At 44.6% G+C, this 27,633-nt stretch overlaps 2 protein-coding genes across 3 annotated transcripts in view; one reads left to right on the plus strand and one right to left on the minus strand.

Moving 5' to 3' along the window:
• Window positions 1-234: 234 nt before the first annotated feature.
• On the minus strand, window positions 235-5,023 carry TOMM34 (translocase of outer mitochondrial membrane 34). Its single transcript, XM_059480758.1, has 7 exons — window positions 4,881-5,023; window positions 4,701-4,800; window positions 4,419-4,571; window positions 3,706-3,866; window positions 3,295-3,439; window positions 2,549-2,675; window positions 235-1,304 (listed from the first exon to the last, which is right to left on the minus strand). Exons 1-7 carry the CDS (start codon window positions 5,002-5,004, stop codon window positions 1,206-1,208), a joined length of 909 nt encoding a protein of 302 aa, XP_059336741.1. The 5' UTR covers window positions 5,005-5,023; the 3' UTR covers window positions 235-1,205.
• An 83-nt stretch (window positions 5,024-5,106) lies between these two features.
• Window positions 5,107-27,633, plus strand: part of STK4 (serine/threonine kinase 4) — a 48,629-nt gene continuing 26,102 nt past the window's right edge. Inside the window, exons 1-10 of one of the 2 annotated variants that reach the window (XM_059480825.1) lie at window positions 5,107-5,185; window positions 7,931-8,011; window positions 8,845-8,973; window positions 11,144-11,258; window positions 11,761-11,925; window positions 12,328-12,495; window positions 13,064-13,201; window positions 13,875-14,003; window positions 14,428-14,481; window positions 16,254-16,440. In XM_059480825.1, the coding sequence (XP_059336808.1) occupies window positions 5,154-5,185; window positions 7,931-8,011; window positions 8,845-8,973; window positions 11,144-11,258; window positions 11,761-11,925; window positions 12,328-12,495; window positions 13,064-13,201; window positions 13,875-14,003; window positions 14,428-14,481; window positions 16,254-16,440 (1,198 nt within the window). In that variant the 5' untranslated portion in view covers window positions 5,107-5,153. The remainder of the gene's footprint in view (window positions 5,186-7,930; window positions 8,012-8,844; window positions 8,974-11,143; window positions 11,259-11,760; window positions 11,926-12,327; window positions 12,496-13,063; window positions 13,202-13,874; window positions 14,004-14,427; window positions 14,482-16,253; window positions 16,441-27,633) is intronic. The other variant, XM_059480826.1, reaches the window with a different exon arrangement.

A 27,633-nucleotide genomic window follows, 5' to 3' on the forward strand; every position in this document is an offset into this window, starting at 1 on the left:
ATGCAGTGCTGTGCTCTCCTTGGCATGCCTTTCCCAGCCCCAGTGTCCCTGGAGCTTTCTGGCTCTCTGAACTCTTAACTTTAATAGCAACTATGAGCTGAGGTCACTGTCTGAAAGAGCAAAGCCCCGTACAGTGCCTGAAGTCCTCTGCCAAACAGAGGGGACAGGATGAAATGGTTAAACAAGTGTTTCCCTTCCCCTATTCCATCCATCACAAAAAACACAGTCCTAGAGTGAAAATAAACATGGCTTTAATGAGAACAGGTTTTAACAGTTCACAAAGTAACTCCAAGTATCTCTTTATCTACCATTTAAAATCAGTGCCATCAATATCAGATGAGGAGAAATTTAAACATGCATTGAAGTAGTAAGCCAGACCTCAACTGGGGTGTTACTGTGTATTTTCCTCCCTGTAACACCCCACAGCAACTGCTCCAAAAGGCACAGAGGAGCTAAAGTGGTTTTTTTTTGTTTGTTTTTTCTTTACAAAAAAACACAAGACAAAAAAAAACATTGCAAAATTCCCAAGCACCCAGAATCTGAAAGAATAGTGCACAGTGTAACAAGGCAGGCTGAACTTGCTGCTGTTCTCTTAAATGTGCAGAATAATTCAAGAAAGCTGCTACTGTAAACATCTGCCCAGCCACACAAAGCAGCAGAACCCAGCTGAGGGCCAGCAGGCATCAAGGGGGGAGAGGCAACAAGCTTGGCCCTGTGCAGTAACTGTGCCCCTGCCACAAGAAGGGTATGTGGTGCTCTGGCAACTACAGCAGTTCTTGCAGCCACTTTCTTTCAGTAATAGCAGCACAAATGCAGCAAAACTGTCACCTGAATAAGGACTAAAACCCCTCTGCTTGTAGCTCTTCAGACAGGAACAGCCACTCCTGTGCATCTTAGCCAGCATGTAAAGAGTCCCTGAGGCCAATATAGTTAGAGGCGAGTTGACTTCAACCAGGAAAATGAACCTAAATGCCTCTTGGGGAGGGGCACTAAAGCTGTGCATGATCACAGAGCCAGCTGAATAGAGTTTGATACAGATTATGTCTTAGCAATCATTGTGCTGGTACAGAACCTCTCAGATCTCAGCAGCACTGGAAGATAGATTTAACACCAATCCTGCATTGACTGGTCCCTGTATCAACAGCAGAAGGGAGAAAGCTTTTCTCTGCAGTGGAAAAGCAAACTTTCCTGGTTGCTTGGTTACCCTAGGCTCTGTTCAGTTCTTGCAGTAATCTCAGTGCAGCTGTGTTCTTTGGTTCAGTTTTCAACAAGCTCTTGATGTCAGCAATACTTGATTTGTAATCCTAGAAAGAGAATATTTTATATTTTTATTTCATTAATAATTTATTTCATATATATTTTATTTCATTAATATGAAATCCTAGAAAGTGAAGGGGTGTTGAATTTGCAGGCAACTCTGACATGGGAAGAGATGAGAATCTTGACTCCATGTTTCAGAAGGCTGATTTATTATTTTATTATATGTATTAAAAGAAAATTATATATTAAAACTATACTAAAAGAATAGAAGAAAGGATTTCATCAGAAGGCTAGCAAGAAATAGAAAGGAATGATAATAAAATCTTGTGACTGACCACAGAGTCCAAGATAGCTGGACTGTGACTGACCATTAATTAGAGACAACCACATGAGACCAATCAAAGATGCACCTGTTGCATTTCACAGCAGATAATTCTTGTTGATATTTCATTTCTGAGGCCTCTCAGCTTCTCTCAGGAGAAAAATCCTATTGAAAGGATTTTTCATAAAATACATCCGTGACAGAAGGGGTACTGCATTAAAAAAGTCTAAGGCAGAACTACTGCCCAGCAACAGAGGCAAAGACAGCACAGTCAAGCCTGTGACTCCCTCTCTGTGACTGCTCAAGCACTGGCATTGATGTAGCTATTCTAAAACATGTTCAAACGAGGGCTAAAATGATAATTTCATCACTCAAGTGCATTCTGAGTCCAACACCAATGCAATGTGTACTCCAGTACAGACTCCTGCATTCCTCGTGAGACAAAAAGATAAACCTCAACACAACCCTGGTGTCTGTGAGGACCAGGGACAGGATCTGTGGGAATGGCCTGAAGTTGTGTCAGGGGAGCTCTGGGTTGTGTATTAGGAAAAGGTTTCAGCCAGAGGGTGGGTGGGCAATGGACCAGGCTCCCCAGGGATGTGGTCACAGCACCAAGCCTGACAGAGCCCAAGAAGAGTTTGCACAACACTCAGGGTATCATTGCTGGGGGTGGTGTTGTGCAGGGTGAGGAGCTGGACTCAAGAGTCCCAGTGGGCCCTTTCTAACTCAGCACAGTCTGATTCTGTGAAAAACAGTTGCCTTCAGTATCTTAAGAAATAGGACCTAATGCTGACAAACTCATGAGATTCAAACAGCAAAGTGTGATGTCTGACTCTTAGTCCTTAAAGGTCTGATGGCAGAGGTTCTCTAGCACAGGAACAAGCCCTAAAGGGTATCTCTGGCTCTGATCATGCACCAACAGCCATCAAGTCCTAGCCTAAAGCCCTGCAGAAACAACTGACTTACCTTCAGCTCTTTAAGTGCTTGAGCACGCCTGTAGAGTGCCTTGACATTCTTAGGATCCAACTTGAGAGCTTCAGTGCAGTCCTGTGCTGCTTCCTTGTATTGCTTCAGGCTCAGGTAACAGAGAGCTCTGCAACACACACACACCTGCTCAGAGACCTTTGGCAGCATCCAGAGCCACAACAGAGCAGCTGCCAGGGCACCACAGAGCTGGCCTCCAAAACCATCCTCGTGTGTTGTGCCATCTTATTCTGGAGCTCAAGTTTGTTTCATTTACAGGGAGGGAAAAAAGGAATTGGTTTTCAAAGAAACAAAAAGGAAGATGTTTAGAGCAACCTGCCATAAAGACAAAGTGTGTTTGCACTTGGAGGATGCAGGTTCCTGCCTCTGCCAGTGCAGCACCTGCTCTGCCTGCTGCAACTGCCTTACAAGTACTTTGAGTGTTTAAGAACAGCAGTTTGAGGTTTTTAGGAGAGGAGAGACCACTCAACATACCCTAGTCCTGTCAGACAAAGCAGTCAAGGCAGAAATGCCCTGGCAGCCCAGAGGGGAGTGTCTCCACGGGGTTCTGTACTACCTGATCAAAGAATGTTACACTACAGGGGAGGCTGCACTTGGGGTGAACCTGAGGGGGTGGTTTTAGTTTTATTCATTAGTTTGGGAGCAAATATTAAATAGATCTGCCAGGAAGTGTCATGGTGGTTTTCATACAGGTCCAAGAAATAGTTGGGCAAAGAGCTGAACAGTACCTGTTGGTGTAAGTTGCACATTCCTTGTTGAGCTTTAAACTCTCAGTGTACTTCTCTACTGCCTTTTTATGGTTTCCTTTCTTCACTAATTCATTTCCTTCTTCCTTAAGCACTCTAGCTCTTTCCATGCCAGCAGCAGTCTTATCTGGAAATGGTGTGAAAGGATACAGAACTCTATAAAACCAACAGGAATACCACAGCCTCACAGAAAACAAATATCCCTATACCAGAGGCAAGACACACAGACATCAAAGAAACCAGAATCAACTGAAAAGGCTGTGGCAGAACCAGGCCTGGGTTTCTCCAGGCCTCAGCCCTGGCTGCAGACACACCAAGCAGGTGTGGCAGCTGTCTTGTTCATCACCCTTGGGACTCCAGGGCTCTCTGCCCAGCCCAAGGGCACGTTCCCACCTCCTTCTCCCCGTGGTGCAGCTGCAGGAGGAGTGTTTGCCCCAGGGGCCTGGGCAGAAGGAGCGCTCCACCTCGTCTGGGCAGAAACAGGCACTGTGGGGATTGGTGGCAGCTTCTGACGCCAGTTCACACCATCCTTCTCCAGCAGGGCTTTAGTCATCCTGGAAGAGACAGCTCCCAGTCACCCTGGCTGGGCCATGCAGTACCAGCCAGGTCACTTTTAACCTGGCTTGTGCATTAAGAACAGCATCTCTCTGATTTCTTTACATGCATCTCTAGGTTTGTTCTATAGACAGGACATTTGCAAAAAGATTCTCTTCACACCAGCAGGGCTAAAAACACAACAGGACATGGGCTGGGGCTGTGACTGCTCAGGTGAGCAAGAGCCATGCATTTCACTCCTTGGTCTGGCAAGCAGAGGGCACCAGAAAGAGAGCAGGACTATAGCAGCCTGTAAACACAGAGAGGCTTAAAGGATAGGGCACTGAACTTTAGTTCATTATTTCCTTTAAACCAGGCACCGAGCAGAGCAAAAACCGTCCCACAGCAATGACTCCCAGACCTCGACCAGCACCACGAAAGGCACCAGCAGGCAGAGGGAGCACAGCCAGGGACCCGTGTGCCTGGGACCCAGCTTGGTCCTGCCAGGGCAGCAGGAATGAGCACGGCTGGAGCAGCAGCACCAGCTGCGGGCACCGGGCACCGTTCCTCACCTGTTGACTCCATCGTGCGCCGCCTGCACGGAGCAGTCCACCTGCAGCGCCGTCTTGTAGTCCACATAGGCCAGCGAGTACCTCTCCAGCGCCTCGTACGCCGCTGCCCGCCGCAGGAGGGGCTTGATCCCGAACGGGACCAGCTCCAGGGCGCTGCGGCGGAGCGGAGAGCGCCGTGAGCCAGCGCGCCCGGGGCCGCGCCGCTCTCCGCCCGCCCCGGGAGCACCGGCTCAGCGCTCCCCGCGGCCCCGCCGGGTGTCCCCGGCCCCGCCGCTCACTCACCTGGTACAGTCGGCCACGCAGAGGCTGCAGGCACCGTCCTTGAGGTGGCAGGCGGCGCGGTTGGCCAGCAGCACGCTGCGCTCCTCGGCGCTGGCATCCCCTGCGCGGGGCACACGCGATTCAGAAGGGTGCCCCCGCTCGCCCGCCCGCTCGCCCGCCCCGGGCCGTGCCCTACCCTACCTGCGGCTTCCAGCTGCGCCAGCGCCCGCGAGTAGAGCTCGGCGGCCGGGCCGTACTGCCCGCGGCGGAACTCCTCGTTGCCGGCCCGGCGCAGCGCACCGGGGGAGCCGGGGGACGCGGCCATCGCGCCGCCGCCGCCGCGCCCGGGAAGCCGCGCCCTTGCCGCCGGAGCCGGGGCGGGCGCTCCCCGCTGGCATCCGGCGGCGGGCGGAAGCGGCGGCCGAGCGGTGCCATGGAGCAGTGAGGGACGGAGCGGCTCGCCGACAGACCGCCATGGAGACGGTGCAGCTGCGGAACCCGCGCCGGTAAGCGCGGGGTGTGTCCCTGCCGGGAGCGGGGATGCTCCGGCCCGTGTCACCCCCTTGCTGGCGGCGCGGGGCCGGGAGCGGGGCTGCGGGCGCGCCGAGCTCCGGCCCCCTCGGTTCTCCGGAGCCGCGGGGCCGTGGGCAGCAGCCCCTGGCACCGGGCAGGTCCCTGCTGGGACAGCCCCGCACTCAGGTGCGGGAAAACGGCTGAAACCGGAACGCTGGGGACAAGGCGCTGCCCGCGCTGCTGCGGGAGCTCCCGCCGGCTGCCGCGGCTGTACGAGCTGTGCTGGCCCGTACCCGTGGGGTGACGCTGCCCCGGTCACTTGTTCTCCTGTCGCGTCTCTCCTTGGGTGAGTTTTGTGCGGGTCTGTGCCCCCGGTGCCGTGTCCGGGAGCGGTGCCCAGCCCTGGCACTACCGCCTTCCCGCCGTGCCCGGGCACAGCGAGTACACCGGGCACAGCGAGCACATTGGGCTCACCGGGTACACAGAGGACACCGGGCACACCGAGCACACCCGGCGTGCCGGGCAAACTGGGCAAACCAGGCCCAGCGATCACACCGGGGACACCGGGGACACCCAGCACACCGGGCATACCAAGCACACCGGGTACACCGGTGCCTGGCTGGCACACTGAGCCCACCGGGCGCACCGGGCACAGCAATCACGCCAGGCACACCGGGCACAGCGAGCACACCGAGCACACCGAGCCCGGACCCTCGGGGGTTTCGGGGCGACCCCCATACGAAGCCGTGCGTCCGTATCTCGGGCTGCCAGACCGGGCTGGGCTGCGGGGCAGAGCTGGGATGAAGTGTCAGTGTCCGAATCCTATCAGTGCCTCGCAGCTGGGACCCGGGGACGCTCCGGCAGCGAACAAAGGAAGCGGCTGGCGCTGCTCCCCAGTGGCATTGCCCCCTTTGGTTAAACAGTGATGTATGTTCTGTTAAAAAACAAAACAAGCTTGGTTTTATTCTATAATTGCTTATGGGGCAGGTGATTAAGATTAGATCTGAATAACAACAGAGGTGAGATTGGGTTTGTGTTGCTGTTCCGTCTGTGTGGTATAAACATCCAGGAGAAAGGCAGCGTGTGTCAGACAGCAGTGAGTGCACTCGGTGGAGCAGGACAATGCAAAGTAATTGGGCTTCTGGATTGTAGTAGAAATTACGCTGTTTCCTGCAAGCACAGTAGTTGTCTGATTATTGTGTTTGGGTATATGAAGTCTTTTTTTTTTCCTTTTATGCTAGTAGAATTTAGGCCTCAACTTAAACAAGAAGGGTCTGCCTCTTGCGTCACCACATTTTGGGCTCCTTGGAAATGGTGTCTTATGTGTTTTCTGGTGCATGTGTTACTTGCTTTTCCCCTTTTCCCACAGCTTCTTCCCTCTCCATTTTCACAGGGACAAGTAAATTCTGTTTAATGCTTATCTGAGCAGGGAAGCCAGCAGCTACTTTCAGTATTTCACCACTTCCTGAGTCTGCTTCTATATAATGTTTCCTCTGCTTCAGGAAGCCATTGTATGTGCTCCATGCGTGAGCTGCTCCTCCCTTGTGGCTTTTGTACATAAACATAATAGCCAGGGGTCAATGAATGGTTTTTCATTCTATTTCTGAAGAAATTGGGTTAAAAAGTTACATATTTAGTATAAAAATTAGTATTCCTGCGACTGGAGTTCTGATCTTTAGCAGCAGCTGTAAGAGCTTCCAGGAGCAATTCGAGGTTGCAGGCAACCACACGTGTTTTACTTTAAACACCAGTCAGTGCTAAAAACTCTGACTCTTTTAAGTTTCTGTGTTTGAAAAACTCAAATGAGCTGATTTAGGGAGTTTGTAGGGGGTTTTGTTGGCTGGTTTTTGTTTGTTGTTGTTTCAGATTTTTTTAGTTCATGTGAAAATGAAAGAGCACTTGTTTGTGGGCTGTTGGATACTCTTACCACTGACAATAAAATACTGTTTTCAGACCTTTTTGTTATGTAGTCCTTAGCTGTTTCAGGAGGTTTGGTGAACAGCTCTCCAGTGCAGACTCAAACAAATATGATTGAGCTTTGTGTTGCTTTGTGTACGGCATCTCCCTAAAAGCTGTTCTGGGGGAAAGGGGGGCCACGTGAAGAACCACAGCACATGGCAGGTTTTTATTCCTAGAAATTATTTCAGCTGACTCTTATTAGCATTACTTTAAGAGGGATGGCATCAAGATCCTGAGAGTCAGATGCAGTTTCTTTTTTCCTGATAGAATCTTCCTAGTAAATGTCCAGGCCCATGAAGTTAAGATCTGAAGTTCTGATGTTAAAAATGTGCAGGTGAGAGCAGTATTGCCTCCTGCCTGCCAGCAAATGTATTCCACACATACTCTAAACATCAGGAGAGATGATGTTTCCTTTTTTTGGTGGGTATCCTTCGATTCCAGATATTGAAATTCAGCAGGTATGTTCAATGGCTTCAAGACTGTGCCATGCTGAGATGTGACCACCAGCATATAGATCCTGAAACTGATTTCTGCCAAGAGGAGTTGTGGATTTGTGTGCCTGCTCACATTCTATTCTTTGTAATTCCCAGTCCTTTTTTGCAATTGGATACTAATAATATTGGGTCTTCGCATCAGGTGAAATAAACTTACTTCATAGTCAATTTACTTCATGCCAAACCTTTTGTATGTTTAAGTGGTGGTATTTGTTCTTCTGTTTCAGCAGAGCCCAAACTGTCTTAAAATTAAATGTAATAATTTCTCTCTCCTTACCCATACAGGCAGCTGAAGAAGTTAGATGAAGACAGTTTAACCAAACAGCCTGAAGAAGTATTTGATGTCCTGGAGAAGCTTGGAGAAGGGTATGTGTTGTGTTCCAGTGGGCCCAATGTATATTTCCCTAGGAAAACACATCTGTGTAACAGAGGAGTGTTCTGATGTTTCGCTTTTGTCATAGTCTTGTTTCTGAAAGGTAGCTACTGACATAGTGACATTGTTTGGTTAATAACAGAATAAAGAATTTGATTCCCAGGAGCTTAATCTAAATAGCAGGTTATGGGTCAGCAGTAGGGAGTTTAAAAGTTTGTGAAAAATCCCAGCCTGGAGTTGGTGGAGCATTATGGGAACTCAAAGATTTTGTAGCTCATCCCTGGTACATCTTGAGGAAAATCTGCCTGGTGGAAGTGAACTTTTGATGCTGTGCCCTTTGGTGAGGCTGAGCAGCATGGGAACACTCCAGGACTGACATGTTCACTGCCTGGAGCAGTTTGAAAAGACTGAGTTGTAAATCTGCCTGGCTGCTGTAAGTAAAGAAGCTGGAAATAAGAGTGATAATATCTGACAGGAACAAGCAAGCCTCTCTGACCAGAGCTGTAGTTCTTGCTGATGCTCAGCTTGTACTCTGTGCTGGAAAAAGAGACTTTTTAGGTGTTGAATTTGTGTGAAAGGCCATTCCAAAGCTATGCTCAGTTTAATGATGGTGTGCTCTTTCCTCACTGTCTGTTTGCTGATTTATTTCTATTACAGTGTTTAAAAGCTAGTGGGCTGATTATTTACATTAAAATACAAAATATTTTTAACAAAAGGATAGTTAATGTTTTACCTGATGGTTACACTCACAAAAAGCAAAACAATAACATTTATATTTTTAAAACATTACTATATTCAGTATTTGTTTTCACGTTCTGTTTTCCAGTTCTTATGGCAGTGTATTCAAAGCCATCCATAAAGAAACGGGTCAAGTTGTTGCAATTAAACAAGTTCCTGTGGAATCTGACCTGCAAGAAATCATCAAGGAAATCTCCATAATGCAACAATGTGACAGGTAAGTGTGTGTTCCAAAACCTTTTATTGGGACTCAAGGAAAAGTATCACCTGTGACCTGGCATTTAATCAAATTAGAGCCATGGTCTTATGTAGGAGCATTGCGGGGTAGGACAGTGGGGATGGACAGAGACGAGAGATCTGTGCAGCCAGGGCTGGAGCTTGGGGTTCATTGCAAAGGGCCTGGGGGCTGGGAGCTGCCAGACACAGCTCAGAGCAGGCTGAGAGAGGAGAGGGGCAGAGAGGATGAGAGGGTGAGAGAGCAAAAGCATAAGAGAGCGAAGTTCCCATTCCAATGCAATAAATCTTCTGTGCTGAATATTCTGATTCTCACTAACCAGTCTAGTACAATATACAAATCCTACAGCATTTACATACAGCCTGTAAGAATCATTACATTACCATACTGTGTTACATTTTAAACCCTAAAAACTCCTCTTTGGGCCCCTTCTGCCAAGCTGCAGGGTCTGCTCTGAGTCTTGGGCCTGTCTGCAAGCAGAGGGTGTTGTTCCATCAAAAGGGGATTACCTTCAGCCAGCCACACCATTGTTTTCCCATTGTTCAGTAACTGAGGTATCTCAAAGCTTGCTTTCATTTCAATCTCGCTTATAGTTTCAATATTCTCAAAATCTTTTGCCAGACAGTCATATTTATAAGGTTTTCCCGTTTCATCTTCCCCAACAACCTTGCCTTGGTGCTGCCTTCCCAGCAAGGCATAGAAAACTGTCAGAAGGAGGCTTTTTGTTTCTGTTTTAAAGGGCACGTGGATGAGAGCCGCTAATGCATGGCTGCTCTTGCGTGTGCACAGCTCCGTGCTGTCACCTGCTCTTGTGGCAGGACTGTCCTTCCCGCTCCTGTCCTGCCTCTACAGGCTCTGCTGCAGTGCAAGCTGATCTGAGCATCCCCTGAATAACCTGCTGGCAGCTCTGTGATGGTTGTTGTTCCCCTTTGTGCATGTTTTTATAGGAAGAAGTGCTGCAGTGATTTAGCCAGTGAAGAGCTTGTGGGTAGGGAAGACCCTCTCAAAGTGCAAAGCTGAAGGTTTTAAATACACTCATTTCTTCTGGTATTGTGAATCTGGCCTTAGGAAACACTACTTTGAAGGACTTCCTGTGTGGAAAGCCATTTAAAATAAATTACATGAGCAGTATAAAACTGTGGTCCCAGTCACTTACTCTACTGCATTCCACTCTCACTGTAGTTAAATGAAGATGACTTAGGGGCAGGCAGCAGAGTGTATCTTGAAAAGAAATTGTTCCTGAAAAATCTTACTGTGTAACTTGAAATGCATTACTACTTTCTCTTAAATTAAATATTAGTATTGTAAGGCCTAAAGTGAGACCTCAGAGTTGTGAACAGCAGAGGGAGTGAATCACTGGAGCATCACATTTTCTGTGCAAGCATTAAGGGACACTGCAGTGTGACTGACCTGCTAGTTTTAAAGCTTTTTCATTAGAAAATGTTCAGCAGAAAATAAATTAAACACGCTTTTGTTCCTTAGCTCCCTTCCCATCAAATCAGGGACAGTCTTTCTGTTAGTTTCTGCTTTACCTTTTCCAGAGGACACATGGTTTTTCTGAGCAGTGTACTTTACTAGGTTTTTTGCTTCTTGGGCAGCCAGAAAGCTGACTGAGGCAGTCTTAGGTTGTGCTGAGATCCTAAAATATATCCTGGACTAAATCAAAGAGACAAGTAGGTTCACGTGGTAGTGGGGGAACATTTGTCTTTATGAGCATGATAGTTATTTTCCAGCAAATTGTGGGCTTTATTTATTGTTTCTGTTTGTCTGCAAATGTTCTGCAGAAAAACCCCCTTTTCCAGGGGCTGCTGTGGCCTGTTTCCCATTCCCTGTCCTGCCCCAGCACTGACCCTGCTGTAGCCTGGTTCAGACTGAAGGCTAATCACCCCTTGTTTCCGTGGGATTTGTGGGACAGTTTAGCTCCCTGGAGTGACTTACTGGCAGGTCATGTGAGCCCTGCTGTGGGAGCAGGCTTGGCAGGACTGGGGAGCCCTGTGCAGAATTCAGGGTGTTCTGGAATGCTTCTGCCCTAGGTTGGCATTTCAGCTCTGAGTTTCTAAAATGTACTCAGGGTCTCTGCAGTGTATTGTGCTTATTCAGTGATGCTGGTACCTGGTGTCTGACCCTTTGTTTTATCCTTCTTTTTTCCTAGTCCTCATGTGGTGAAATACTATGGCAGCTATTTCAAGAACACAGACCTGTGGATAGTCATGGAGTACTGTGGTGCTGGATCTGTGTCTGACATTATTCGGTTACGAAATAAAACTGTACGTGTGTCCTTTCTCCTTTGAGGGCAGGGGTGGGACTGTGGGTGTAGTGTGAGTAGTTAGGGCTGAATTCTCAGAGTTCAGTGCCTGTCACAACCACTGGCCATAACTTGAGAGATGCAGGTCCTTTGTTACTCTGAAAATGACAAAATTGATTACACTGAGTTTTGGTTCTCTGGACAATTTAATTGGTGTGTTGGTTTTCTTGAAAACCCAGATTGATTCCAAGTAAGACCCTACTTTGCCTTACTTTGGTTATTTCAGGATAAGAATTACAAGCTGAGAAAAGGTTGTGGCATATGAAATGTAGTAGTGTGTTTATGTATGATGGTTGTGATCTAATTCTGCTACATAAGTCACTAACTAATTCCCCATTGGTATGGCAACCTTTAGTGAAGGCAATTAAGTGGCAATTAGTGAATCTCAGTAAAATACAGACCAAAGCACAATAGTGCTGTGTCTCGTCCACTGGTATGCTGGCAGTAACTCTTCCCTTCTTCAGCTCACAGAGGAGGAAATTGCCACAATAGTGCAATCAACACTGAAAGGACTCGAGTACCTGCATTTTATGAGGAAAATACACAGGGACATCAAAGCTGGAAATATATTGCTAAATACAGAGGGACATGCTAAACTTGCTGATTTTGGAGTGGCAGGACAACTTACAGTAAGTAAAACCAGGGTGGCTGTGTACATTGCAGTTTATATTTTTAACCTGTGTGTGTGATGGGAATGTGGAGCTGGACAAATTGTTCATAGATGGTTTTTAGCACTTTGCACCATGGGATGCTAAACCAGCAGCAGATTAGAGCAGATCTTCCTCTGTGGAAGCTGTTACAACTAAGTAATGGTTTGCAATAGCATTTGCTGCTTTTTTTTAGTATACTTTTAAGTTCTGTGAGCACATTTTAATTGATCTTTGCAGACTTCTGTATTCTAGTCTTGCTGAGCCTAATAATCTGCATGCGTGCAAGATAATTAGGGTGATAATTAATGATGATTAATCATTAATGACTGTTTATGGCTAATACAGTTGCTGTTGTCTGGATCTTTATCCTTTTCTCCTCAGGACACCATGGCAAAGCGGAACACAGTCATAGGGACCCCATTTTGGATGGCTCCAGAAGTGATTCAGGAAATTGGGTATAATTGTGTGGCAGACATCTGGTCCCTGGGAATCACTGCAATAGAAATGGCTGAAGGAAAGCCACCATATGCAGATATTCATCCCATGAGGGTAAGGACCGTGGCCTTAAATGTGTTGCTGTATGGAAAAGGTTTGATATCATAGTTGGCTGAATCATATATCAGCATGCAATCTTGTTTTTAATATGTAGAACAATTTGTTTTCTGTCAGCTCTTTGTACTGTTGATTAAATTAAAACAGGTCTTTGTCAAGAAGAATCTGCATGGGAATAAAAAAATCACAGTCCCCTTCTGTTAAGACATAGCTGGTGCTTTGTGTTGGATGTAAAGGGTATTTCCAGCTGGGTTATGCAAAGTGGATTTTTAAATTTTTTTTTTTTTTAATGCAAGCACAAATTTTAGGGACTGAAAAATGTCAGATTCACACTTTTGGGGCCCATAATGGCTCTGCCAGATATGAGCACCTAGTGAGAAAAGTCTGTTTTCCTGCTGCTTGATCCCTGTGAGCAGATTTGTGTGAAATATTGGCACAAACTCCTCAGAGGCTGCACCTGGAAAAGTCACTGTTCTTTAGTACCAGCGTGTGTTTGGGTGTATTTCTGTTGAATCGTTGGCTCTAAGCTTTGTTGTGGAAATCTGAAATACTCTCCTGCTTTCAGGCCATTTTCATGATTCCTACCAATCCTCCTCCAACGTTCCGGAAGCCGGAGCTGTGGTCGGACAATTTCACAGACTTTGTGAAGCAGTGTCTTGTGAAGAGCCCGGAGCAGAGAGCCACTGCAACACAGCTGCTGCAGGTCTGCTTTTCCTAGGAGAGCATAAACTCTGGGGGAGGCTTGCCCAGGGTGGGCTGTGCTGTGCGGCTCTTGAGATGTTGGTTTCGTTTCTTGCTGCTCCTGCTCACTGCAGATTGTACTTTTTAGTAACTTGTTATAAAAATTTCACACTCAACTTCAACTTCTCAGTTCTTTAAGAACCAGTCTGACTTCAACTTCCTCTGTCTTCTCTGGGGTGTTTTTGTTGTTTTGGCTTTCAGAGTTTGTTGTTGGTTTGCTGGTTTTGTTTGGTTTGGATTTGTTGTTTTACTTTCAAATTCCCACCAGCACTGCCAAGAAAGTGTCTCTTAAAACACAAAACAGGGCAGGCTGAGTGTAAGTGGTTGCTCAGAATGTTCCAGGCATGGTAATGGTCTGTGTAATTGATTCTTGACAGCTAAGCTAAGGAAAGAAGTAAGTGGAGCTGTGGGTGGTGAATGAGCCTAAGGTCTCTCATCAGTTGTGCCCTTGGAGCTTGATCTTGTTTGGGGGGTGGAAGTTCTCCCTCCTGTGCCAAACAGAAGGACTGGGTAATTATTTTAGTAATGTTTCAAGTTAAACCTTAATTTGATTTGAAGTAGGCCATAGTAACAGTGTTTTACTGTTCTGTCCTGCTTTGGATGCAATGCTTATTTGTTTTTAAAATGTTTCTCAGCATCCATTTGTTAAAAGTGCCAAAGGAGTATCAATTCTGAGGGACCTGATTAATGAAGCAATGGACATCAAGCTGAAACGCCAAGAGGCACAGCAGCGTGAGCTGGATCAGGAGGATGAAGAAAATTCAGTGAGTATTTAATAGCAGCAGTGTGCAAAGTCCAAACTCTCACTCCTTTCATAAGACTTAACTGCTTCAGGTTTTGTTTTTGCAGTATTTTGTCCAATTGCCAGTGGATTTGACTTAGTTCTGGAGTTTTCTACTTCATGAGTGTAACGTGATGGTTGGTCCCTGCTCAAGCTGTATTTGAGTGGGACAGGCAGTATGAGTGGGGTCCTGTTCACCTTACAGTGTAGCTTGAGGCTGGGCTACAAAGTGCTGTATGCAGAAGACTTGATTAATTTTCCCAGTTGGATTCTATTATTTATGCAGTAGTGAGAATGTTTTCATTGTAGGTTCAGGTCTTAGACTGCTCTCCTTGTACAGAGTAATAACATTATCTCTGATGCACTGTGATATAAGTCTGTTGTGTTGTTTTACTGTTGTGCTTTAGAACATCCCTTATAGAAACTTTCTTCTGCACAAGAGCAACCGACAGAAGCCTGAGGTGAGGGCATGGGAAGTGTTCAGGGCTTGCTGTGGATTTCAGTTTGGCTCTCTGTTTCAGTGGTTACAGCATGTGGATTTGGGAAGCATGTTGAAAACTGGTTTTTGAGCCTCTGCCTGCTTCAGCCTGAGTAAATGAAATGGGCAGCACAAAGCACTGTGTGCCAGCCCTGCTCAGGGGTGACGCTTGAGCAGCATGGTCCCTGGTGTCTGTGCTGAACACAATGTGCATCTGGTTTTGCACTCCAGGACTGGGTATTTATTCAGTGTGGAAGTAACTTTATTGGTCACATTGCCATGATGTCAATTCTATGAGTACTGTCCCCACCCTGAGTTTTGTCTTTGCCATCCCTTCTTCCTTTCTGACTGATCTGGGGTCACAGAGGTGGTGTCTGTGTGGTGGAGTTGAGTCCTCTCTGTTGGTGTGTGTGTTCTCCTGAAGCTTCTCTACTCCGTGTCTGCCAGCAGAAAAGCTTCTCAAACACTTCCCAAGTGATGTGAAAACTTCTGATGCAGTCCTTTGCTAAATGATGTGTAGCTAACAAATTTATTACTTCCTCTCACCCACTCAACTCCACAAAATTAATTCTCCTCTATTAGCATCTTGTATAGTTTTCTCCTCTCTTGCTGTTGGTTTTGAGGTTGGAAAGTAAATTTTGTAGACACTCTTGACACAACAGGTAAAATGCTGGGAACACCAGAACATGGAGAGGTGACTTCTCTCTTTCCATGACACTGAGATGGAATATTAGAGCTTGATGTGCAACACCTGTGTGCTTTCTTTCTAACATTAACACAGATCAGTAAGGCCATGGTCACATAAAGAATGTGAACTTCATCCTGAGAACAAAACAGGAGCATCTCAGCTAAGGTGAGATGCCTAGAAACTCTACTGTAAACCTGGAAAGGGACTTCTGTTCCTGCCGTTGGATAGCTGGTCCACAATTTCAAGAAACCAAATGGATTGTGGAAATCTTGACCCAGTTCTTCATGAAGTCCTAGTCACAATCCACACTTAGTGAAGCACACACCTGATGGAACTGCCACCTTTGGCTAACATAACCCTGCCAGGAAGTTGTTCTGCCAGAATTGGTTTGAAGAGGTTGTGTTTTTCCTACAGAATCAGTCTCCTAAGCCTTGGCAGCAGTAATTCCAACTTTTTTTATTAGTCCCTTTAAGCAAATGGAAAGATAAAAAGTAATTTTCACTGAAAAAAGTTACCCAACTTTGATCATTTGTTTGAATCCTTTTTAAAGATTTGTAAATGTAGTTAATTTTTTTTTCAGTGCCCTTGAAGTTTATAATGAGTAAAACTGCCAAAATATTAGAAATAGAAAAAAAAAACAGGATGAGGGGCTTTTATTTCCATGTGCTACATACTCTCTAGACCTAGACCTGGTGACTCTCAGTGAGCTGTACCACTGGAGACAGAGGGTTAGGGTCAGCTCTCAGAACTGCCTGCATGAATAGAAACACTAATGACTGATTGAGTGCTCTAATCTACCCTTTCAAACACTTCAGCAGCTTAGAAATGAGATACAACTTGCACTGAGAAGTTTATTTATCTGTTCTCTTACTTACCATGCTGGCAGAAAAGTATTCATTAGTTTTTATTACCTGTTTGGAGATGACAGGGAGAGAACAAAGTGCATAAACCAAACGTTGCTTCTGTGTGTGTCTGTAAAAAAACCCCTTGAATTAGTGTGACTTAAACACAGCCATTCCTCATGGCACTTCATCAGTAAAATCTGTGTTTGTGGTATGTTTGAACAGGAGGAGGATGAGACAGATTCAGGCACCATGGTGAGGGCGAGTGGAGATGAAACTGGCACAATCAGAGCTGTGAACACCATGAGTGATGGAGCCAACACCATGATAGAGCACGATGGCACCCTGGAGTCCCAGCTGGGCACAATGGTCATCAACACCGAGGAGGAGGAGGAGGAGGGCACCATGAAAAGTAAGGAAACATCTCTGACTTCTAGAGAGTATTTCTTAAAGCTTCATGTGGGCTATGATATGTATTCCCAACCTGCTTTCATAGTTTTGGTTGATTATTGTGTCTTTTGGATGTAGGGAGCCAAACTTTTAGGTCAGTGCTCTCTGAGAAACCTTCCTAGGCCCAAGCCTTCCTAGGCTTTCAAGCCACGGTATAGCTGAAGTACAATTTCCACAAGCTTTTGTGTTAATCAAATAAGATCTGATGCTTGCTAGTAATTTGGGGTGGTTCTTTTGTCACTTCTATTTTGCTGGTCTTGTATTTTTCACAGAATGTAGAGGGAGACTCTAACAAGAGGTTAATCACAAGATGTGTGTTGCTTTAGATGATGATCTGGCTGTAACCTGGCCTCTGAAAGGTGAAAGTCTGTTTTAGGAGTGGTGCATTCAATGAAGAGACAGATTTATGAAATGACAGATAAATTGAAGGCTTCATCACATCAGGACGTGCAGTGGGAGGGGTTGGCCTCTCTGGAGTGGTGCTCTTCCTTTGTGTCACTGCAGTCACTGAGGACAGCCCAGTGAGCTGTGTTTTAGACAATCAAGGTGAAATCCATACTGCCCTAAAAAACCAGGAAAGCTTACTAAAGCCACAAGCCTTGTCAGAGGATGTGAGATTTAAAATTATGTGACTGACAGTCTTACAGCTTGAGCTGGAAAAGGGTTGAAAATGTTTCTTTGATTAAAGAAATGGCAGGGAGAGCCTTCCTAGAAAAGTATGACTACAAGAAAAGGAATCTTTTCTGAATTATAGATTCTCATAGAAATCCTTTTCCACTGGTTTGTTAAGCTCCCAGTCCTGAGGCAGAGGCAGTCAGGGATGACTCAATAGCCAGCCTGGATGTTTGTTTGCTCAAGGACTGGAGAAAGTGCTGACTGAGGGCTCAGCAGTGCTCAAGTATGATCACCACATGCAAGGCTTGTTCTTTTGGCTCTGGCACTGCTTCCAAAGGCTTCCTTGGCCAGCTGGTATTGAGCCTTTAGCTGTTCTTCACAGGAGTTTGGAAGAAGCCTTTCCTCAGGAATATCTGTGCTGAAAGCTTCTTCCCTGTCAGGGCCCTTTGAAGCTTGTGAAACAATGCTGGGTTTGAGAGGGAGATTTCAGCAGAATCCCTTTGAAGATTTTTCCAAACTTTGATAAACATCATTCAGCTCATTAAAACCCAGAGGTGTCAGTCCATGTTGCAGCTTGGGGCAGCAAAGACATTGGTGTGGTGGGACAAGGTTGGTCTAGCAAGGAGATGGATGCAGCAAAAATGTTCTCCAAAGAAAGGGACATTTCAGTGGCATTAAATAAACCTGGTGAAGCTGCAGTTTCTTTAGTAACAGCCAGCACTGATAGTCTCTCATCCTCAGTGTGTATTGTTCCATTTCATGGCTCACAATATCAGAGGTTTTGCTGTCTGGTGCTCCTGCACTGCCAGCACTGTGAAAAGTGAAGCACCTCTTGGATTTATGTTCCATGTTTGACATGTGCTTATCTTCTCTCTATCTGTGAAAAGCTGCAGTGCTTGTGTCTCAAAAGCACCTGGTGCTGTGTGTGCAGTGGTGTTCAGAGGCTCGAGGAGATAGTTTTATATGATGGATGGATGGATGGATGGATGGATGGATGGATGGATGGATGGATAGATAGATAGATAGATAGATAGATAGATAGATAGATAGATAGATAGATAGATAGATAGATAGATAGATAGATAGATAGCCTTTGATAGCCTCTCTTTATCAAGGTCACCCAGGTTTTGAGCAGAGTGAGTTTCAGGGCTGCAGCGATGCCTTCGGCACAGGGCAGCCTCTCCCCTCAAGAGGGAGCTCCACAACAAGCTCTGACACCTCCAGAGCTCCGGGGCTGCAAAGTGCAGATTTATTTTAAACCCTCCTTAGACTTCAGGTTCCTTAAGAGCTCCCTGCTCCTCAGCTGCTGCTGTGCAGGGTGCTCACAGCCAGGTGTGGCAGAGATGCTGCAGCAGCCCTGGAGGTGGTGCCTGGCACTGGGACACTTCCATGCCATGGGCTTCACACAGCAATGCCCACTCAGCCCATTTATTCTGCATTTTGCCTGCTTGTACCTTCATTCCAGCAAATCTGATGTTAATGAAAACGATAACCTTATCTTAACACCCTTTTCTCCTCCTTTTTGGTGTAACTCTGAAATACTGAGAGCACTTCTCAGTTTGTTTTGGGGATGCAAGGCAGTGTCTCTGAGCAGCTTGCCCTATGTGAGGATTCCCTGCAGCTCCATTTTTCAGCTTGCCACTTACATATTCATAACATTCAGTTAAATGCATTTGGCCCTAAAGCTCATCAGCCTGCTGCAGAACCCTCTGGAGAAAGTGTTTTTTTGAAATCTTGACTATAAATATAATAATGCTGTTTGAGAACAACTGAGTTTTAAGGAGCTTCATTGAATCATATTTTTAAAGGCACCTATAATTTTTTTTGGCAGTTTGTCTTATGACTCACAATAGAACCTATTTTTAAGTCAATAAAAAACTTCTGGTTTGTTTTTTTACACGGTATTATAGCTTCCCTAGGTGTCCTGGGCTTTTTAACTGTAGGTTTCTGAAGTTGTGTTCTAGCCCTTCCTTCTAATTAAAAAGTATAAATCTGTATCTTAACGAGATTTTTGTTTGGTTGTATTTCTTTTTAATGTAAAAAGTGTATAAAGTGTTGTATTTCAGTGTTTTATAGATAGGATTGTCTTAGAAATCTCTAGCAAACAACTTCCAATTGCCTTGAAAGTGCAAACAACTTCCAGTAGGCTTGAAAGTGATTCTTGCATAAATCAGTTTGTGACTTCTTAGCTCAGAGGAATCTTAAATTCCAGTATTTTACAATAGAGGGGAAGTTTTGTTTTGCAGTCAATTAAGCTGTAATTGTGTTTGCCTAAATTCTTTCATTTGCTTGGCTTTATTCTGGGCACTCAATATAAATAGTCAGGCATCATTAAAAATGTCACTGTGACATTCTGTTACACATTGTGAAAGCACTCAAGTGATTGCCTGAGACTGCAGGTACTAAATTGTGCTGCGACACATTTTACTTCGAAATCGATTGCTGAAAGATTACTTATGGATTGCAGTTAAACTATTCCAGGAAAACTTTAAATGTAGCTGGAGAACTATAGATGAGCAATGATTTGTAATAACAGGCATTTCCATTGTGCTTGAGAGCTGGAATAACTTTGGGGCTGTTAATATGTCTGCAAATGTCATTTTTTAATTTTTTCTATGGGAGAATATATAGTGCTAGTAAACAGTGAAGCATTTTTTATTCTTTATGCTTTTACTCTTCCTTTTTCTGCTTTACTTGCTGTACTTGTTTAGATAGTGGAATCTTGGCATGGATTTGTCTCTTTAAATCAAAGAGTGGAACATAATTTTATAATAATGTTGCCTTCCTTGAACACTGCAATACAATCAGATCCAAGTGAAATTGGATCTAGTTTGTCTAGTACTGTAGTCTGCCCTATTTTCTCTGTTAAAGTACATCTTGCTTGTTTAAGCATCAAATATTTGGTGAATTACACTGGAGAAAGCAGAACTGCCAGCAGCAGTGTGAGTTGGGCTGTCTGGTGTTTGGGTTGAGATGAATGAGGGATCTGGAGACAGGGGAAGGATTGTGGATTTGGGTTTTTTGTTCATGTGGCACACATTCAGTACAGGGTCTGGTGCAGAAATACACCAGAAGCTTTAATATCACTGTTGTCTGTACCTTGATAATGCAATGTGCTGGTAAAAATTATTTAGAGTCTGTAAATGTTAAAATAAAAAAAAATCCAGGCTTCATTCTTACACAGTTTGAGGTGGCTTGGGTTTTGTTGTGCTTTTACCATGCCCACACTGCTAAGCATAGTTGTGTCATTTTAAAAAAGTATTTCCCCTTTTGAGGGGGAATTGGGCTTCATTAGCAAATTAAATGAGCTGATGCAAACTTGGCAATTTCCTATTTGAAAAATGATTCAGAGTAAGCTAGCTTGTCATCTTGGTGGCTGTGTGAGACATCCAGTGGGTGACACTTAAACCTGAGCCAGAGAAATGTTTCTGCCAAGACTCAGGAAACATTTTTTCCCCGTGAATTAACCTGAGATTTTTCACATAAAGCATTGACTGTAAAACCTGCAGTGTGAGCAGCAGAATGAGAATGGGTGGCCGAAGGATTATGTGATTGCATTAATATTGTAATTGACTAAAGTATTACTGATGTATAGCTGAGGTAGCTATAATATCATTAGTTGTCCAGAAAAGTGCACTGGCACTTGATCCAAATTGCTCATGCAGCTTCTGTGGAGAATAACTCTACATCTTGTCAGGATTTCCGTCATGTCTGTGTCAAAGATACTGACCAAAGGTTCTTGTTTTGCCTCTGCTTTTCTCCATGGACAACAACAGCTCTTTGCAGCAGCTTCCCACTACTTAGTGTTATTGATGTCCAGTGGTGCAGTTCTGTGTTTAAAGCAAATTGGTCCCTTTAGTCATAACTGAACCATAAAACACTCCCAGCATTATAATGCATTTAAATAACGTGCTGCTTATACCAACTCCTACATTGATTAAATTGTTCTCAAGCTGTAAGAATCATCCTACTGCCACTCTTGGGGTGTGGAGAACACAAATCTGCACAGAGAAATGTTCCTGTTGCTTTCTGACTTTTAATAGCAGCCTTGCTGGCAAGTTTGACATAAGCAGTGGCCAGCAAAATTTGCTTAAAGAGTATTAAGCTTTGTGAACATGCAGACAGCATTTCTGAGGGATGGGAGGTGTTGTGTGTGCTGTCATTTTGTTGTGGGGTTTTTGTTGTGTGTTTTGTTTTTCTTTTGGAACACTGGCCCTAGTAATTGAAATATTGGCTCTGTGCAGGCTGGAGAATGAGGGGAAGTTAATCCAGGATCTGAGGGGGATGCTTATCTCCCTTTGGTTGTCCTGCACATCTGACAAAGCTTCATTGCTAAGACAAAGTTAATTACCTGTTTATCTTGTCAGAGATACTGAAATTGGAGAAAGGATGTATGTGTTTAACAGAGCTATTTTTGCTGGTTTTAACAGTTTATTATTGAGCACTCCTGTATTTAGTCAGAAAGTAGGAGATTTTTAATTTTTTTCTGGACAGAAGCATTTTTCTTGGAGAAAATGGGGGATGTGATTAACAGGGTCCTGAGCACTGTGCAGGAGGCAGAGTGCTTCAGGAGACTCAACCAAGAGACAGAATAGTAGTAAATCACTCAGTAAGTACATCTCTGTCCCATGCACATTCATGCATTTGCACATACAGGCAAACTGCAGCCTACCTGTCTCTTCTAAGAATAAACTTATTCCCTACTGGATCAAAATAAATCCTGGAGAAAGCCTTACTCCTAAGCAGGAAGAAGAAAAACTGTAAACTCTTAAATTCCTTCACTGCAGAAGTTCAAAACCAAATTTGTTTCTACCAGCAGATTTTTCAAGCTTCGGCAGGAAAAAATGTTCATTGCAATGTTGTTTTCTGTTCTCTCTAGATAAGCAAATGAGTTTCTGGCTTATGAATAGAAGGGAGTCAGGAAGCGCTTACTTGGTTCTGTGCCATCTGGGGAGCCTGAGCTCTTACCCACAGGTGCTGGATGTGAAGCCTACATCCCTGCTGGTGAGGGTGTTTCTCATTAACATTGATGAGGAGCTGAGCCAGAGGATGCAGAGTGGGAAATGTTCACATTTTGTGGATGCACCTTCACATCTCACTGCCTGTCACGTGCAGTGGCTGCTGGACTCAATTAGCAGTTCAGAATAATGAGGTGAAAGACATGAGGTGGCCACTGAAAATCTGTGGTGGAGGAAGGAAGCTGCTCTGTATTTATAATCATGTCTGAGATTTGAAGCAGAGGAGATATAAAAGGAGGTAACCTGACCTTAAGCACCTTCAATTACTGTGAGGATTTCCTCCCCTATTTTTGGAAGGGTTCTCACTATAGATGTTGCAGCTTTGGGTAAGTGTTGGTGCTCTTCTCCTTAGATGTCTTTCACACCTTATTCATTCATAGGTTGATTTTTATGTTCATTTAGGAGTTTCTTATTAATAGCAGAAGCTGTTGGGAGTGTTTTGGTTTGATTTAATTTGAGATAGACCATAATTATGAGGAGACTTGTCCTCATAAAGAGATAAAAAATGTTACGTGTTCTGCTTTTAATGTGAGGAAATTTCAGGTGCTCTTGCCATGGGATGAACTTATTAACAATGGAGCAATTTTTGCTCTGGTTGAATAATTTGACATCTCTCTGCTCTGCTGCTTAAAATGACTCAGTCCTCTTCAGACTGTACAAATTATGCTGTCCAGCTGCTAAAGTTCATCTGTGATCTCTAAAAAATAGCCCAAAGCAAAGAAAACTGCAGTTCCATTTGGAATTTAATATTAATGAAGAGTTGCTTACACATGACCATCAGGCACTCTTTTTGTGCATCCTAAGTATGTATTTCCAGTCTCAAAGTTACATAATTGAATATAAAGCAGCAGCTTACTGAGACTAGTGAGGACTAAGGCTTAGTAGAGGTTGCAGCCTCTGAATTTTTGACAAATGCACATACATATACCCAGGATCATGTCTTAGTTGGAAATCACTAATCACTTAGCTGATCACTTCATTGTTTCTGATTTATGTCAGCTTCATTGTAAATCAGTTTGTAGCATTATCTCGACTGTGCCCAGCCATAACTCCAGCTCCAATTTTTGTGGTATAGGGAGGAAATCCAATCATTGTGACTTCAAGAACAGGTATTTGAGTGTTAACTGTGTAAACTGCCTTGAGTAGAGTGCACACAAAATGTGTTCCTGAGGTTATCTTACTCTCCCTCTCATGACAGGCTTTGTAACTCCAGAATATTCACCCCAGGTAGACCTTAGCAATCCCTTTCAAGAGGAAAGAATAATAAAACAAGGATTTTTCTGATGTCAAGTTTGAGTAGAGAAGAATAATTTTGGAGAAAAGCAGAAATTTTAGTTTCATTGCTCAGCAAGCTTGTTCAGATAGATAGAAGGCCTTTGTAAATCTCACTTTCTTTTTGAAAGCATTCTTTGAAGCTTGTAAGCTTCTGAAAATTTTCAATTGTGAGAGCTAATTTGGCAAAATCAACGAAATGAGTCTTTTGATTTCTGGGGCTAGATGATAACAAGTGATCTGGTTCCATGGATATTCTTTACTGCTGAGTATAAAAAGTAAATCTCTTGCTGGTTTGATTGACTGGGCTGTTTCTTCTTTATCATTCTGCTTTCTCTGCAGCATCATATGGAAATGCAAATGGCTTGGAGGCTCTCTACACCTTCTTTGTCATCTTTTGCTTCATGTGAGGTGGTTTGTATGCTGCAGCCAGCCCCTAAGACTGACCTATTCCATCCCCTCAATTATTCAGACATTTTTGGAAAGGAGTGGACTGTTGTTCAGTTTTTTCCTTACAAGCTGCCCTTGCTGTAGCCTGGCAGAGGAGGGGATCCAAGTGCTGGTTTCTTGCAGAGCCCTGCCTGTACCTGTCAGTTGCCTTTGGGCTGTTTGTGCTTGGAGAGGGACCTTGCCACGTGCAGTTGGACGTTGCTTTCCAGTGCTGAAGGACAGCACAGAAATGGAAATTTACAGGGATATTTGTTGTGCTCAACTCAGAGCATTCTCTACCTTTGGACCCACTAGTTTCACACTTTTTTCTGTTCTCAGACACAATAGTACTGGTGTTTTTATACTTTTTAAGCATGACTTTAAAACCATGTGAGTTTTCCATGGAGGGCTTCTGCTCTTCACAGAATGCAGGCTGAGCTCTGAGCAGCCCTCCCTGCTCTGCACAGCCACTCTGAACCTGCAACTCTGCAGTCAGTTGGACCAGCCCCAGCAGAGCTGTGGTGTTCCATTTGTGTAATTAATATAGCTCCTAAAAGATGACTGCATATCTAAATGATAGACCTTTAATGGCTCCAGGGAGCTCTCATGGCTCATCCTTAGAAGCAACTCTTTAGATTCCAAAATAGATGCAACAGTGAAGCCTTTCTTGTCACCACGGGGTGACCTTCTCATAAAAGGCTCTTCTCCACCACAGTTGTGATCTCACTTGCTGTCAAATGTTCATATTTTAGCCTAACCCTATAAAATTAGGAAGTTAAATGCTTTTTGGCACGGCTGCATTTGGTGCGGTGTCATCTTTCAGCAGCATCTGCTTCTGCAAATAGCAGGGATCGATTTTGGTCTTTGGCTGCCTGTTATCAAAATTTTAAAGATATGGTGGTGTGACTCTTGTGTTGAATTAATAGCAGGTCATCTTTGGAAAGATGACACTGCTGCTAAGTGCTAAGATTGACGAAAAGAAGTTCAGTTGTGCTGGGATGATAATTGATTTGGTGTAATGTCTTTCTGTCTCCAGGAGCGTTTCTGTCCATCTTGCTGCATCCACACCCCTACAGAGATCATAGCAGCAACTAAAATTTCAGATATCTTAGATCTGCATCACAGCTATTTCTCCTTTTATATTGCCATCTCTTTTTTCCCCCCATTTTTTGTCAGTTAGCAATCTCTGCTTCATATCAGTTAAAAAACAAAGCAGCACTAAGACGCAGTGTAATGCGTTGATGTGTGGAAATGTACTACAATTGATGACTAAATGTACTTAAATTGGTGACTAAATGTATTTAAATTGGTGACTAAATGTTGCTTGTGTTTGCAAGGCCTTAGGTGCTGCAGGGTGAGAGGTGTCTGATGGTGGGTGTGAAGAGCATGTGCCACAGAAGCACTTGGGTGGGCAGGGAGCTCTGGTGTTCATCATGCTGATTCCCTGTGTGCAATTGTCCCTGGAATGGGACAAGTGCAAAGTCAGATCTGGTTGCTCCAGGCCTTGCAAAGTCACCCCAGTCCCCTTCTGTTGCACAACCATCCTTGCTGTGAAACTTCCTTCCTTTTGTTCAGCTGAGTTACCCTTTGCAGCACTTCATTTCCCCTTGTCCTCTCACTGGGAGATCTCACAGAAAGTTCATTGCCCTGCACTTCAGGAGAGCAGATTTTGGCCTCTTCAGGAATAAGTTTGGTAGAGTATCATGGAATAGAGTCATGGAGGGAAAGGGGGCCCAAAAAGCTGGTTCAAAAATCCAAGGCTAACTTCCTCCAAGCTCAGTAGCAATGCATCCTGACAGTGGGAAAGTCAGGCAAAAATGCCATGAGGACTGCATGGATGAACAAGGATCTCTTGGACAAACTCAGCCATAAAAAGGAAGCCTGTAGGGTAAAAGCAAGGACAGGTAGCATGGGAGAAATTCACAGGGATTGTCCGAGCAGCCAGGGATCAGGTTAGGAGAGCTGAAACCCTGATAGAATTAAGTATGGCAGGGACATCAAGGGCAGCAAGAAAATCTTCTACAGGTCCATAATTTTCCCTGTTCTTCCTTTTGTCACTGACAGCCCTGAGCTGTGTGGTGCAGGTGGCATGCTGGATTAAGGGATGCCCTAGTGGGACCTGGGCACACGGGAGAGGTGGGACTCTGCAAATCTCTTCTGCCCAGTGCAAGTGCTGCAGTTCTGGTAAAACACTAGATGTGAGGAAATGAGCATGGTTATTTTAACTGACCCTGAATTAAGTTCTGTTCTGAGTGAACAGTTTTTTAGGAAGTAAATAGACAAGAACTGAATAAGCCAGTGTCACTGGAGTGAAACATTTGCTTTCACAGTCTCTTCTGCTGCAAACAGTGATCTTCGAAACAGAATACAAACATGATTTAGATTTTCTCTTTTTCTCCCCCTAGGAAGTCTTAATTGTTGAGACCCAGGCTGGCTGTCAGTGAGCTGTGTATAGATTAGCCTGACTAGTTATGAATTCCTCTCTTTCTACAAAATTAGTTGGTGTTAAACATTGCCATGACTGTCCATAATAACTTACCTCCTGCTTCAAGCAGGCTGAGCTGCAGCAGGGTACAAGGGGTGTGTTTACTTCATTCTAAATAAATGTTTTATCACTCAGCAGTAATTGGATTGTGATTTTATTTCAGTAATTATTCCCAACAGCAAAGCTGTTCTCCACTTTGCAGACGTGTTCTCTGCCTGACCTTCATGCTGCTGGTCTGAAGGTGTCTTTCTTGATCTAATTATGTATGATGAGCTCTTTAGTTTTGTTTTTTAAAAAAAGGGGATCTACTGCCAGGGGTATAATAATTTGTCTTTGCTCCAGTTGTCATGGTGCAAAAGTATCAGCACTTCAGTTCATGCTTGAGCTTTTAGCTGGCCCTGGAGAGGCAGAACGATGCATGGCTTTTTCAAAATGCATCCTGACATTTAGGGCTGTGCAGAACCACACTTCTCTCAGTATCACAACCCAAATATCCTGCCAAGATTTCTCATACTTTGTAGAAATTTGTTCTATAGACAAATAATTTCCCAGTGTATCTTGTAGCTGACCAAGGACTTCATCCACTTCTCTGAGGTTCAGACAGAGTCTGCCAGGGAAGTTCTGGATCACTGGGTGGCAATTTTGTATGCAAGAATAATATTCTGTGATTAAATCTTAATGAGTTTCCAGAGCAGCTAATATTTTTTCAAGAGGAAAGCGCTGCTGGATGTCCTCAGAGAGGACTAGTTTGTGACAGCCTGCCTTCTGTACAGACTCTTGTGGGAGAGTCTCTGCATTACACAGACCTTGCCAACCCATCACAGGACATCCCCTGTGTGCCTGTTGGAAGCTCTAAACTCTTGGTTGGTTGCCTGCCTGACAGATTATATTTATTTCAAACGTATGGCATTCAGCACTGAACTTATTTCTGCACTCCAGACTTTAGGCTGTTCTGATGCCATTTTCTGCTAACTCCAGCCCTGATCCTGCTTTCTGAAAATTGTGGTTTCTGCATCACCTAAAATATATGTTTCAAGTATGAGTAGCTTATTCTGGAGAACCTTGTGTTACAGAACAGAAGCATTCAGTGGGTTACAGTGCTTGCTTCCGTGCTGCTCACAGCTTTTGGGGATTTCAGGAGCAGGGCAGTGGCACTGAGCTGTGAGCAGCCTGCAGCTGTGCCTGCAGCTCTCATGGTCCTGTGCTGCAGCCCTGTTAAAGCACATTTGCTGCCTCTTACTTTGGACTGAGACTCTTCAGGAATTAGCTGTGCTGAAGCTCAGGACAGCCCAGTTTAGGTGTGCACAGCTGGGCAGCATCTGGTGCTGGACTGGTT

The sequence above is a fragment of the Ammospiza nelsoni genome, chromosome 12 (genome assembly GCF_027579445.1).
Source record: "Ammospiza nelsoni isolate bAmmNel1 chromosome 12, bAmmNel1.pri, whole genome shotgun sequence".
Classification (NCBI taxonomy): domain Eukaryota; kingdom Metazoa; phylum Chordata; class Aves; order Passeriformes; family Passerellidae; genus Ammospiza; species Ammospiza nelsoni.